At 34.4% G+C, this 12,579-nt stretch overlaps 1 protein-coding gene across 6 annotated transcripts in view; it reads right to left on the bottom strand.

Annotated features, from left to right (window-relative positions):
* The window catches only part of LOC113857218 (ubiquitin carboxyl-terminal hydrolase 12-like), a 36,433-nt gene extending 24,587 nt beyond the window's left edge, over window positions 1-11,846 (bottom strand). For 2 of the 6 annotated variants that reach the window (XR_003503187.1, XM_027489049.1), the window contains exons 1-10: window positions 11,628-11,825; window positions 11,193-11,262; window positions 10,485-10,635; window positions 10,198-10,355; window positions 9,354-9,619; window positions 9,044-9,262; window positions 8,849-8,957; window positions 8,649-8,764; window positions 2,042-2,140; window positions 141-250 (exon numbers count right to left, since the gene is read on the bottom strand). Coding sequence is in view for 5 of the 6 variants with exons in the window: in XM_027489049.1 (XP_027344850.1) it covers window positions 141-250; window positions 2,042-2,140; window positions 8,649-8,764; window positions 8,849-8,957; window positions 9,044-9,262; window positions 9,354-9,619; window positions 10,198-10,355; window positions 10,485-10,635; window positions 11,193-11,262; window positions 11,628-11,657 (1,328 nt within the window). In the remaining variant the exon portion in view is untranslated. Of the gene's footprint in view, window positions 1-140; window positions 251-2,041; window positions 2,141-8,648; window positions 8,765-8,848; window positions 8,958-9,043; window positions 9,263-9,353; window positions 9,620-10,197; window positions 10,356-10,484; window positions 10,636-11,189; window positions 11,263-11,621 lie in introns of all 6 variants that reach the window. The other 4 variants (XM_027489018.1, XM_027489032.1, XM_027489038.1 and 1 more) reach the window with 4 other exon arrangements.
* Window positions 11,847-12,579: the final 733 nt, after the last annotated feature.

The following is a 12,579-nucleotide window of genomic DNA, read 5'->3' as shown; positions in this document are numbered from 1 at the left end:
CATAACGTCATAGAATAACACCAGTTATGAATGCTTAATAAAGTAAATAATCAAATTATAAAGGCCATCATCCGATGGAAGAATGCCATACAATCTTTGTTAACAACTACTGCAGAGAGCAGACACAGCCATTACATTACCTGTGAAGAGTGTAAAGATTGCGGACACTCCTATCAGCATCAGGTGATAAATACTTTCCATCCTCACGATCAAGATCAAGTTGTAAGGGAAACTCGTAACGATCATTAATCTACATAGCGAGAGCATGAAGAAAAAACTTAATTTTTCATATAATGAGAAGAGGGCAATCTCTCTATCAAATGTGAAGGAAAACTGAGAGAAACATAGACACTAATGATAATAGCTAATCCCATGCTCACTCTTGCAAAAAAAATCTTCCTTCTGCATAATAATCTCAAATCATGGAACTCATGGAAGTAAATAGGCATACATACAACCCCCACCCCTGCCAGCAGCATTGAGACAATAATAACAAGTAACAACAGCTATAATAATATAACAATGACAACAACAACAACAACAACAAATGGCTTTCAAATAAGAGAAAGTAAATATTAACAAACAATGCACGTGAAATTCCAATGTGTATTTCAATTCCATAAGGTACTATCCTTTAAATTCCACCAAAATTGCTCAGGCACTAAACTAGAAGTCACTACTTTGTAATACTACCAACTAATATTGTTCAAGTTAGCTTTGAAACACCATATACATCCCAAATACAAATAAAGCTGTAACATTAGCAATAGCATGAATGAGAATTCCTACTAACAACCAACAATCAGTAGCATGGTTCTCAAAATTGCACTCCAACTTTTTGGAATGTATGATTCAACATGTAGCAGGCTACTCAGTACTGACTCGCAGATCTGCTTGGAAAGGACTGGATTGTCGCTCCAGAGCTTTGAATCAATGGAATGGCACACCAAAAATGCGCCAGGTTGAGCTCCACACGCAGGTCGAGTTGCACTACCCATTTCACCTAAAATGCCCATTTTTAATCCTTTGTGAACCCTAACCTACACGACCATCCAGAAATAAAGTTTCAACTCTCTCTGCCTCTATTCTCCCTCACATTCAACACTCTCTAAGGGGTTGTTTGGGAAGAAAGGTTTGGGAGGGGAGGGCAAAATTTATATTTTACATAAATATATTTAAATTAATATTTTTTAAAATAAAAGATATAAATTGATATATTAACATAAACTTAATGTATAAACAATGTATTTGTTATCATAAATGATATAAAATCCTGTTAATTTAAAATTAAAAAATATGTCCTCCCCTCCCTTCCCCTCCACAAACCCCCCTCTCAGACATACCCTTTCTGCTCATTTTCATTGCTGGTTTAGGATTTCTCAGTTGCTGGTTTCTGTCTCTCAGTTGCTGCAGCCCTGCACTTGTGTTTTCTTTCTTCTCTTTTCTCCTCTAGTTCTCTGTTGCTGTGCACATCTGCTGTGGTTTAGGGCGGCAAGTTTCTGGGTGTTTACTACAGTACACTACTGTGGGATCTGTTTTTTTGTTAATAAAATGTCAAGTAGCTTTTATGCTTCAGTTTTATGCATCACTTTTGTTTTAGTAAAAAAATTATGTTTTGAGATTTATGATGACTTTTGAGTTGTATTAGGACTTCATGTGTCTTTAATTTAAGTTTTACTATGATTTATGGGTTATTTTTCTTCTTCATGCCATTTGTTATGCTAAATATAATTTAGTAATTTAGTTGACCATTACAACCTTGATACTTGATTTTGACAACCTTGATTAGTAGCACTATACATTGTCAAGTATAACATTAACTATACTGTATGTAACAATCTCCATGCCCATTGTGTAGTAGAGCGGGAAAACAACAGATGCACCTTATTGTTTACAGCAGTTCAACCAACTGAACTTACTATTTCACAGCACTAAGTAAAATTTCTATATAGATAGGTACTAGTAATTTCCATTTATATAGTCAAACAAACATCAAGATAGAGTCATAAACATAAAGCAATGTATCAATCAGACAACCAACCTTGACCATAGTATCTCGCATAAAGTCATATTCAAATCTTTTCAGCTGAAGCTGAAGGACAGGAGGAAAATCAATAAACAGGACACCCTTCTTAGCATCCTGAAATAATTGTGAACGATTAAAAAGTATATTAGTTTATGCATCGAACTCAAGTAAAATACAACTGTTAAATTTTTGTATTCTGACAGTAAATGCATGCAGGCAAGCTACTTAACAAAATATCAAGAAATTGTTTCAAGCGAACAATCCAAATGTTTAAATTACACAAATATATTATATCTGAGTAATATAAGAATACTGGAAGGCAGGACATCAGTGTAAATAAATTAAATCACACTATTCACATTATATGCAAAAAGGCAAAAAATAATCAGTTAATTAATCTTAATATTTTCAGCCAACAAATGATTCCTTCTAGCGGAAAAAATACCATTAAGTTCTTCCATACTATGAAAATTTTCCATACCACTCAGGTATGAGTTGCGAATGAGAAGTGCCTACCAAACTCAAGACAATTATAACTCAATATCATTAGCGATAAACTATGCAATGCATATGAGACAGTGGAGTGACAATTAGAGCAAAAACAGAAGTGTAGCAAAGATTAGAGAACTCAAGAGATGGATGAGTGGTCATACAAGATTAGGAATTATTGTATTCAAGAGAAAAACTTGGGTTGAAATATGGAAGACAAAGATGACAAGAACATGTTGGAAGGTTTGGTCATATGAAAAGAAGACAAACACTCCAGTGAGAAAAATGGTCCAAATGGAAGATAGCCCAATAAAAGGTAGAGAAGAATTAAAAAACTTATGAAAATATTAGGAAAACCCATTAAAATATACCTCTATTAATGATTTTACCAGAATTTAAATATTTTAGAGTCAGATGACTTCAATTTATCCAAGCAACAAATCCAACTATCAGGAAAGGCTTGATTTTTTTATGTTCCCATAGTTCAAAACGTGTCAAATAGTGGTGCAACAACACCAAGGCAGCGCAGTGTGAAGGTCGTTCATTTCCAAACAGATATGACCTCCTGTTTCAGGACAGCTGAAATAGGAGCCAGCCACAAATGGATGCAATAGCTAACCAATGGATCAAAACCCCAACCATGTTTTGAGTGTGAGAATTTCCCTAATTATCTCTGCATTAAAACTCACCTAGAGATACCAACCTGAATTACCCTTTACTAAAACTCACTCACCTGGCAGCAGCATCAAATTAGGTATTTCGATTTAGATGTTCAAACATAATCAGTTTAGGGCTATCCACTCTTCAACCCAGCACACACTTCTCAAGGTTTATGACAAGTCTTCATCATGCAAGTACAACCAACCAACATTTTTCCACCATTTAGGGTTTTTTCCTCCCTTGTTTCACTAATAACCATCCCACCATGTTAACACTAGCCAAAATATGTTTTGCACTGGCAACCAAGCCATATGAAGCATGAACACTTCTCCTTATGAAGGTGTTATAGTAATAAACCCACTTCTACCACCACTGATACTCCTTCAATATTCATATAATATATTATACCAGACACAGGGCACTAGGTGTTCAATTAAAAAAAATTATCAGCTCTAAAAGTCTAAAACGTGTCAAACATGGCTTAGATACTAAGTTAAGACCCAAATATGGTTTGACAAAGGACACAGCTCATATAATTTTTTTTTTAAAATATATATATTTTTTTAAATAACTTTGAGAAAGTCAACTTAAAATATAAAAACAGTAATGACTAAAAAACATTTAAAAGATGCCAAATGTTAAGAACCTTATCCAATAACTTTCATTCGGTTCTAAAACATAATTTTGGTTCGGTTCTAAAACTTAAACATCTTTCTATTGTCTTCATCACCACTACAAGATACTTCCTTGCTTGTGACTCCTCCTTGTTCATTGCTCCTTCCACTTGCTATCTTTCTGGTTCTTTGCTTCTACTTATTCCAGTTCCTATTGATACAATAGCCTAAGTTCTCCACTGCTTACTGTTCCTTTGGTCCCAGAACCCATAAACCTTCCATATTGACAGCCCCAGTTTACATAACATAGCATCCAGCTCAAAAACCCCTTCTTTCCAGTGGCGTGTTGTTAAAAAACCGTTATGGCCGCACCCCCATGGCAGGTATCGGTGGTGTTATTCAACCAAACTGCCACAACCATAGCAAGAAATAGCAGTTTTCAATGGCGGCCATTATGCACATGGCAGTAATGGCAGCCATGGCAGAAATGGCGTTTTTGACAAGAAAAATTGGGTTGGGTCTGTTTGGAGTGAAAACCTGCGAGCCCAAACCCCCAATCATATAATCACATCTCTTCTTCATTGCTAATGCACAGCCGTGGAGCGGCAGTCAGCCACGTAATACTTGCTGTCATGAAGCATTACTTCCGTCACAGAGTTTAAGCCCTAATCGCAAACAGTAGGTGCGCATTTTTAAAGTGTAATGGAGAAAGGGAGCAAAAGTCTTATCATGCCCTTGCTACAGTGTCATTTAGGGCTTTTTTTAAGGGCAAAATGGACTTCTGCCCACTTCAAATTTTTTCCTTCTCTTTTTGAGCAATTGTACATACGAATGTTCTCTTCCCTGCTCTGATTTTTCTTCCTTCTTATCTAAAGCCAACTTCATCTCCTTCATCACCATTTTTGCCAAAGAAGACATCCTTTCCGGCTGTTTTCCAGCAACTATGAGTGGAGGGCCCTGTTTTTCAGCATCAATTTTCCATTTTGCTTCTCTAGGCTCTGTTTTTCTACTTCATACAGTGCTTTATTTGTCACTCTTTACGTCTATTTTGCTTCTTTTGGTGCTATGTTTTTCAAACAGTATTCTGTTTCTCACTCAGTCAACATCTTCAGTTTCCCTCTTTTTTAGATTTTCCCTCTCCTATTCTTTTTTTTTTTTTCAATAATATTTTTCCCTCTCCCATTCTGTTTTATTCCCCCACTTTTTTCGTCTTCCCTTATTATTCTGTTTTCTTGATTCTATTATTCTGTTCTCACTTCCAAGTTTCCTTCTACATTTTTATTTTTAATTCTCTGTTTTTCTGATATAACTTCAGCTTTTTCTCTATTTTACAACCATTTTATTCTTTTTTTATCAAAACCTTCTTTCTTTTAGATGTAGTTAGTTTTCTAGTTTTATATGACCGCCATGCTTCCTTCCACCATAACCCGCCATGTCATCCGCCATAATTTTATGGCAGTTCTTTTGCTTTCCTCCATGACCCGTTATCCGCCATTGATACCATTGGCAGTGGCCCAAGGTTCTTTCCCAGTCAGTTGCATAAAATTGTATTACTCAACAATGTATTTTTACAAACTTTGGGATCCCATTTGTCATATTCTGAAATTCATGATTTTCTTGAGTATTGAAGAAAGTATCAATGCATAAGTCTCTCCCAGTTTCAAAAAAAAAAAAAAAAAGTTACCGCAGGTACCATCATGGAGAGAAGGGGTCTAAATTTCATGCTAAAAAGGTAACACCTACAAAACATGTACTTTAAAAAATTATATACATTGATTGTATTGATTGCACAGAAGTTTGAAAGTAAAATCTACCTTGTTTTAATAAAACCAACCTCTATACATCCACACCAAAAGTGTGGGTGATGATGGAGACAGTGGAAACTATGAAATAAATACAATCTGTGCGATGTAACTTCTAATGAGTTTTAAACATGAGTAAGGACACACTTGTTAAAGATCAACTGAAAAGACATTCAAGCATGTCAATTGTCAAAAGAGAACAACTCCAAAACTCAGTTTAGAAAGAAATGAAATGAGACTTCATTGAGGGTGGAGATGTCAAATACCAAATCTAGCTCGTTTTCAGTTTCTAATCAACACCAAAATTGCTCACTGACAGTACAAACATTGTTGGTGTTAATCCAGAACAGAGAAAGACATTTGAATCTCTAAAAAGTGCTTTTAATGTGCAAGCTAGAGAGACGTGTTGAAATTATAGGTTTTAGATACAAAAGGAGGAAAAGAGAGAAAAAAAATGATATACTAAGAGAATGAAACATTGAATAGATATTTCTTAAAATCAGGTTTGGGCTTATCTCAACCCTGAAAGCTAGCTCATGAGGATTACCTTAGCTTATATAAGCTCTACTTTAACTATATCTATAGCCAAGGTGGGACCTATATTATAGGATTTTATATATATATATATATATATATATATATATATATATATATATATATTACCCTAGGAAAGTCGTGGGAGCAAGTAGATTGCACTGAAAAATCCACGAAACCAGGTGCAAGGTAGGTTGCACTAAGAAATTCACTAGCCAAGTTAATTGCACTAGAAAAACTTGTGGGACCAAGTCATTTTTTTTGTATGGTGGCCTAATATCAGATTTACATTAGACTCGGATACAATCTTAAATTTTGACTTACCTAACTTATCCTCATTCCTCAAAAGCTAGCTTGTAAGGTGAAGAAATGAGGATTGTATTAGCCTATATAAGGTCTACTTAGGCTATATTTGTAGCTGACAAAGAAGCACAGACATCTCTCTTGTTTGAAGTGTTGCATTGTTAGATACGTTTCCAACACCTACACTTCTCAGATACTTGTTTGACACGTGTTGAACACTCTTCACTAGGCGTCCAATAAAAAAATATTTTTTTGGCCAACATCTCCATTTGACTTGGACACCTGAGCCAACACTTTAGTATAAATGGACACACACAAGTGTTATTAAAAAAATCACTTTTTTAACATTTAAAAAACTTGGCTTAAATTTTATGTAAAATATTAAAAAAAGATGCTTCATTAAATTTTTTTTTGGCTTAAATGAGTCATTATCATAGAAAAAAGATAAACTTAGTATATTCATTTGAGAAGGTGAATATGATATAATTTTATCTTCTTGTAAGATCTTTTTATAAAGAGATCAAGCACTTACATTGTTAAATAATGTCTCTTAATATTTTTTTGAAATTATGTGCGTGTATGTGTATATACATATACATATACATATATATGCAGTGCCCTATATTTTAGACATCAACTATCTCAAAGTGTCCATATCATGAGATCTATGAAGCCCGGATACGTGAAAATACTGAAAGTATCCGTGTCGGACACGTATCCGATACCGATATGTCTAGATACGTATCCCAAAAGTATCCGTAATTTAATTTATATTAAAAATTAATTTCAGATGAGATACGGCTTGGATACGGCTGGGATACAGCTTTAAATCATCCGATACGGCTAGACTAACAGCTTCAATACGTTTATTATTGAAACATAGGGTTTCAATCTTTCTTCTCCCATTTCTCCATTTCTTTCATTCTTTCTTCTCCCATTCCCGATTTCTCTCCTCAGAACCTCATCCAAAATCAAAACCTGGCTAGGGCTTCTTCAATTGCGATTCTCTTCTCCCATTTCCCCATTTCTCTCATTCTTTGCGAGATAGTAATGCTCCAGAACCTCACCCAAAATCAAAACCCAGCTAGAGCTTCTTCGAGCTGCGATTCTCTTGGCGAAACAAGAACTATTGCGGAAGCAAGATGATTTGGAGTTTTTTGAGAGGTCGATCCTGGTCCAGCAAATTCCTAAGGCATCGATTCTTGTTGAGCAAGTTCTTGAGGTGTTGATTCTCCAATTCGTGATAGTGGGTGACGTGATTTTTGTTTTGAACTTTGTTCCTCTTCTCTGGTCTTCGCAACGGTTTTGTTGCTCTTCTCCGTATTTTATAGTAACAGTCTAAAGGTTACTCTATTGCAGTTGCGGTAAAATCTCACAAACTTTCTCTTTTCTAATCTCCTTTTTTCTATTCATTTTACAGCAACAAAGTAAAAATGTTATTCTTGTATTTTTCAACAGCTGTGTTTGTTGACAAAAAATGAGTTCTGATGCTAAGTCTAATTTTAGAATTCCAAGTAACTTCGGTTCATTAGAACTTCAAGATGATCATGCTCCACTTTGGGCATTTGTCACTATAAAGGATAAGCTAGGAGATGGAGGAGGCAACAGGCTATGGAGTTGTAATTTTTGTGAGAAAGTTGTAACATTAATATAAATTAATTATCAATATTTTTTATAAATATTATTTTTTTAAATTCATGTTAAAGTATCTAAGCCGTATCGTATCTTGAAATTTAAATTTTTTCCGTATCCCCATATCCGTATTGCATCGTATCCCTGTCGTATCAAGTATCCAGGCCTCATATCATGAGATGTATCACAGTCATTAAACCTAGCGCTCTAACCCTTATTTATACATTAAGCACAATCCTAACTAAAATGGAAAGAAATCATAAGGAAATTTTGGAACCAACTGTACTGTAAGAGATAATGCAGAAAAAGGGAAACCAAGCATAAAGGGTAATATAAGGTATTCTAAAATATGATTTAGATAATAATGGGTACTTTCATGCACTACAACAATGTGATCATAAATTGCTATTATTTTTCTCTACAAGTGGTAACAGAATTTGCAACAAACTGTAGTCAGTTAAACTAACTCTAACAGTCTAACTAATGTAACAGATAACAGAAGTACATAAGTTTCTTATAGTAGTCATACAAGCACAACACATTATAAAAGTGGTTTATTGCTTCAGCTTTGTATGAACAGCAACTAACCTGCAAACCATACTGTTCAGCATGATATTTGTTATCCCCCTCAAGACGTTCAACTTCAACATACTTATCAAAGGAAGCATAAACATCACGGCAACCTTTGACATCAAGCTGAAGGTCTAACATGGATATGTAAAACTAAGTTAGCGTTATGCAAAAAGCAGAACTAAACATACAACTGAATTAAAAAAATCCACAAGTACCATAAAATGACTCCTTCCTAGTTGATTTGTAGTCTACATTGATGCATTCTATGTAGTTCATATGGTGCCCTTCAAATAGCTTTTGTATAGTTCCCTCAACAACAGTTCCCTGATGACAAATACATAAAAATAACCGTTTGATATGGTCACTTGTCATGAAAATCAAGACAAATATACCAAAGGTCTCTGTCCAACCTTCATTTTGTCTTCAAGTTTTTCACAAAGAACCCGATTTAGTTCTTGAACATCATGCTGCATGAAAGAATCATATGTATCCCATCCAAAAGACTTTGTCAGCTCCTTTGTCGCAACACTAGTGTCACTATATTGAAGCTTGTAGAATAAACTTTGTAGAGCCAAAGGGATGCTTCCTGTGGGCATATCATTCTCAGTTGTTGGCATATGGTACACAGCCTGAAATATAATGACCAGGTACCAACTTCCCATTACTTTCCAACAAATAAGCAAACTTCAGGAAAAACAAAATAAGAATAATTTTTCTAACCTTTCTAAAATAAGGAATATGATACAAGGTTTGGAGAAGAGAATTCATATAACAGGTAGCTCCTTGGTTCTTAAGCCCAACATAGCCAGTCTCCTTCTTTGAATCATAAGTCCAGTAATCAACAATCCTACGAACAAGAACCTCAGCTTCAACTATAAGAGTATCATTCACAAGATACCCTCTACTAGGATCATACAATTCACCAAGAGGCATGAAGGACGTGAAACCCCAATCACTTTCACGAGCATTAAATTGGTGTTGCGTGTCTGCATAATGTGAGTAAAATTAAATTACAAGGTCATAGATAAATCCAAACTTTCTGCACACTTTCACTTTTTTCTATTAAGAAAATTGAGACAGGTAACACTGACAAGTTCATCTAGCATAGACTGCAGAACCCATTATCTTGTTCTCCACCCAATTATTAAACAAGGTGCAAGCAGGTAGAACCAAAGGCTAACTACAATATGAACTCTGACACGTGTCTATGAATAACTGCTAACCTAAAACCCCACCTCCATCCATGCCCAAAAAAATGCTGCTAACCTATGGTTAATTCCGAACAAGGGGCACCAAGATGCAGCAAAATAAATTAAGAAACAAAAATAAGTATACAATGAGCAAGTATTGATGATTGACTAATAGATTAAATTAATACATTATAAAAGAATCTTTATCGTGCAACGAGGTATCATACACTCTTCCATCCAATAATTGCAACAAAAAGCTAGCAAAACTCTTTAACTTATAATTCTAGCGATGCTCTCTCCTATGTACATTTATGGCTAATCTATGTTGTCATCTTGTAAAAGTAAAAGTGTAAAGATCAAACTGCAGGGACTACCTTTTCTCACACAATACTTATTATGGATTTGATTAACAACTGTCAAGCTAAACTGTGCATATCTACTCCAACCGTAGGGCAAACTAGCTGAATCTGCAACATCCAAATACATGGACAAATGGTCCACATTGTTTCCTTTAGGGAAAATCAGCACACGCCTGTCAGGCATGAAACAAAGTTCATCAGAGCAAATCAATGAAAACAAGTATACATAGACGAGCATATTAAAGAAGGAGAAAAAAAAAAAAACCTTGTTACCCAACAAAGTAAATTTCTTAGAAAAATACCATTTATAACCACCAACAATAAATATTTCTGAATAGAACTTCTTTGTATTCAGCCTAGAAAAGTTATCAATTCTCCACGTGAATCTGGATGACGGAGGATCCTCGACAGGCTGGCTCTCCACTGTATTGGCAGTTTCAGGTTGAGCTACAACTAACGATCATCAAAGAAACAAAAAAAATAGCAATCACCTATCACATCAGAAATTAGCTGAAAACTTAAATTAGCAAAAACAAAGTGCTACCATAACTGAATTAGACCCTCCAATCGCTTACCAGGAAAAAAAGGTAAAAAAGAGGTGAGAGAATTAACTATGCATTCAACAAAGGCAATGAAATTCCATAACTTCCAAAGTACAAGGCAACCAATGCATGGATTTAGAAAATCTTGTGCTAAGAACTAGTAGCCAAAAAGCTGTTTTATGCAAAACCAATCCAAATTACAGATCAAACATTCCTTAAAGAATCTTCCTTCATCTAAACAAACGATAAAAAACACAAAACCTAAAATCCTTAAACAATTTTTCAGTCAGTCCCCCACTCTCTCACCACCAACCAGTGCATAAACCAACTTCCCAATCGCCTCAAAACAATTCAATTAAATCACACAGAAACTAACAATAGCAGTATATAGAGACACAGTTCCTTAAAAAAAAAATAATAACCAAAAAAAATTGGCACGGATCAAAGGAAGCAAGAAACAAGAACTACCTTCCATGGGTTGGTGATTGTTCTCAGGCAAATCCGCGTGCGGCACAAGCACCTCCTCGTCCTCTTGTTGCTGCACAAAACAAAATCCAAACCATACACATCACCCTAGTTCGGATCCACCGCGATACACACCAAAGCCCCCATCAATAACATAAAGCCCTAAAATCGAAACCCGGAACCGCACCAAAACTCACGAAATTGCAACGAAACTCTCACTCGCTCAGATCAAAACGACGATACAAGAAAACGAAAACGAAACCGAAAACCCCGTCAGTGCCACCACTCCCCGAAGTGGAGAAAAAATAAAATTGAATGACACAAGTCGTCGTTCAGCGAAAAATCGCGCTAAGAGAAGCACAACACAAAATCTATTATTGTGAATAAAAAAATAGGAGAGTGAAAGGGTGCGTTCAGAGAGAGTTAGGGAACGCGTACGTCAATGGGAGCGGGCATCCTCACGGTCATGATGAATTGTCTTGGGATTCAAACCTGTGAGGGTTATCGTTGGAGATAGAATGAGAAATTTAGAGAGAGAGAGAAAGAAAAAGAGGATTGTAAGAGAGTAGTGTGTGTGAGAAAACGAGATCACCAGAAGCTGGTTCCAGAGAAAAGAGAAGAAAAGAGGTCTTGGTCTTTATTTCGGGGGTTTGGGCAATTAGGAGATTTCGCGTTCCAACTGTTCATAGTAGTTCTTAGAAACTGCAGAGTCACATAGGGTACAAGTGCAATTTAGGGGTCGAATTGGGTCATTCTCTTTCTCATAAAAAGCAGATATGGATTATGTTAAAACTTCGTTAAAATTTGTTTTCCATTTCAATTATGGATAAATATGCATTCATCAATCTGTTAAATGTATGATGCTGTAATAATATAATTATACTAATTTAAGTTTTTAAAGTTAAATATAATGCTTTATTCGACAAAAGGAACTGAAGGTGGTCAATTGAAAGTTATGAATTAGTAGCTGAAATTATATAAAAAAATTATGAAATTAAATTATTTGATAAAGTAGTTGTTTAATTGACTGATTTATTGTAAATAATATAAAAATATATATAATATTGATATAATGTTAAAATTAGATATAATTTTTTTTAGAATTAGATATAATTTATTTTAATATATTTTATTGATAAAAATAATATTATTAATTTAAATAATAATTTAATTGTATTTTTAAAATTATTAATTTTATAATATTGTATCAATAAAAATTATATGGACAGATTTAAATAATTTTTTATAATTTTTTAATTTTAAAAATATTATTTATCTACTTAATTTATTTTTATTTAACAAAATATACTATTAATGAATTATGATAATAAGATGAGAAAGAAAAAAAATTATTATAAAAACCAAAATAATAATAAAATTAAAGTCTTAA

The sequence above is a fragment of the Abrus precatorius genome, unplaced genomic scaffold, assembly GCF_003935025.1.
Source record: "Abrus precatorius isolate BTA unplaced genomic scaffold, Abrus_2018 Scaffold1, whole genome shotgun sequence".
NCBI lineage: Eukaryota > Viridiplantae > Streptophyta > Magnoliopsida > Fabales > Fabaceae > Abrus > Abrus precatorius.
This window is presented reverse-complemented; position numbering and strand designations above follow the sequence as displayed.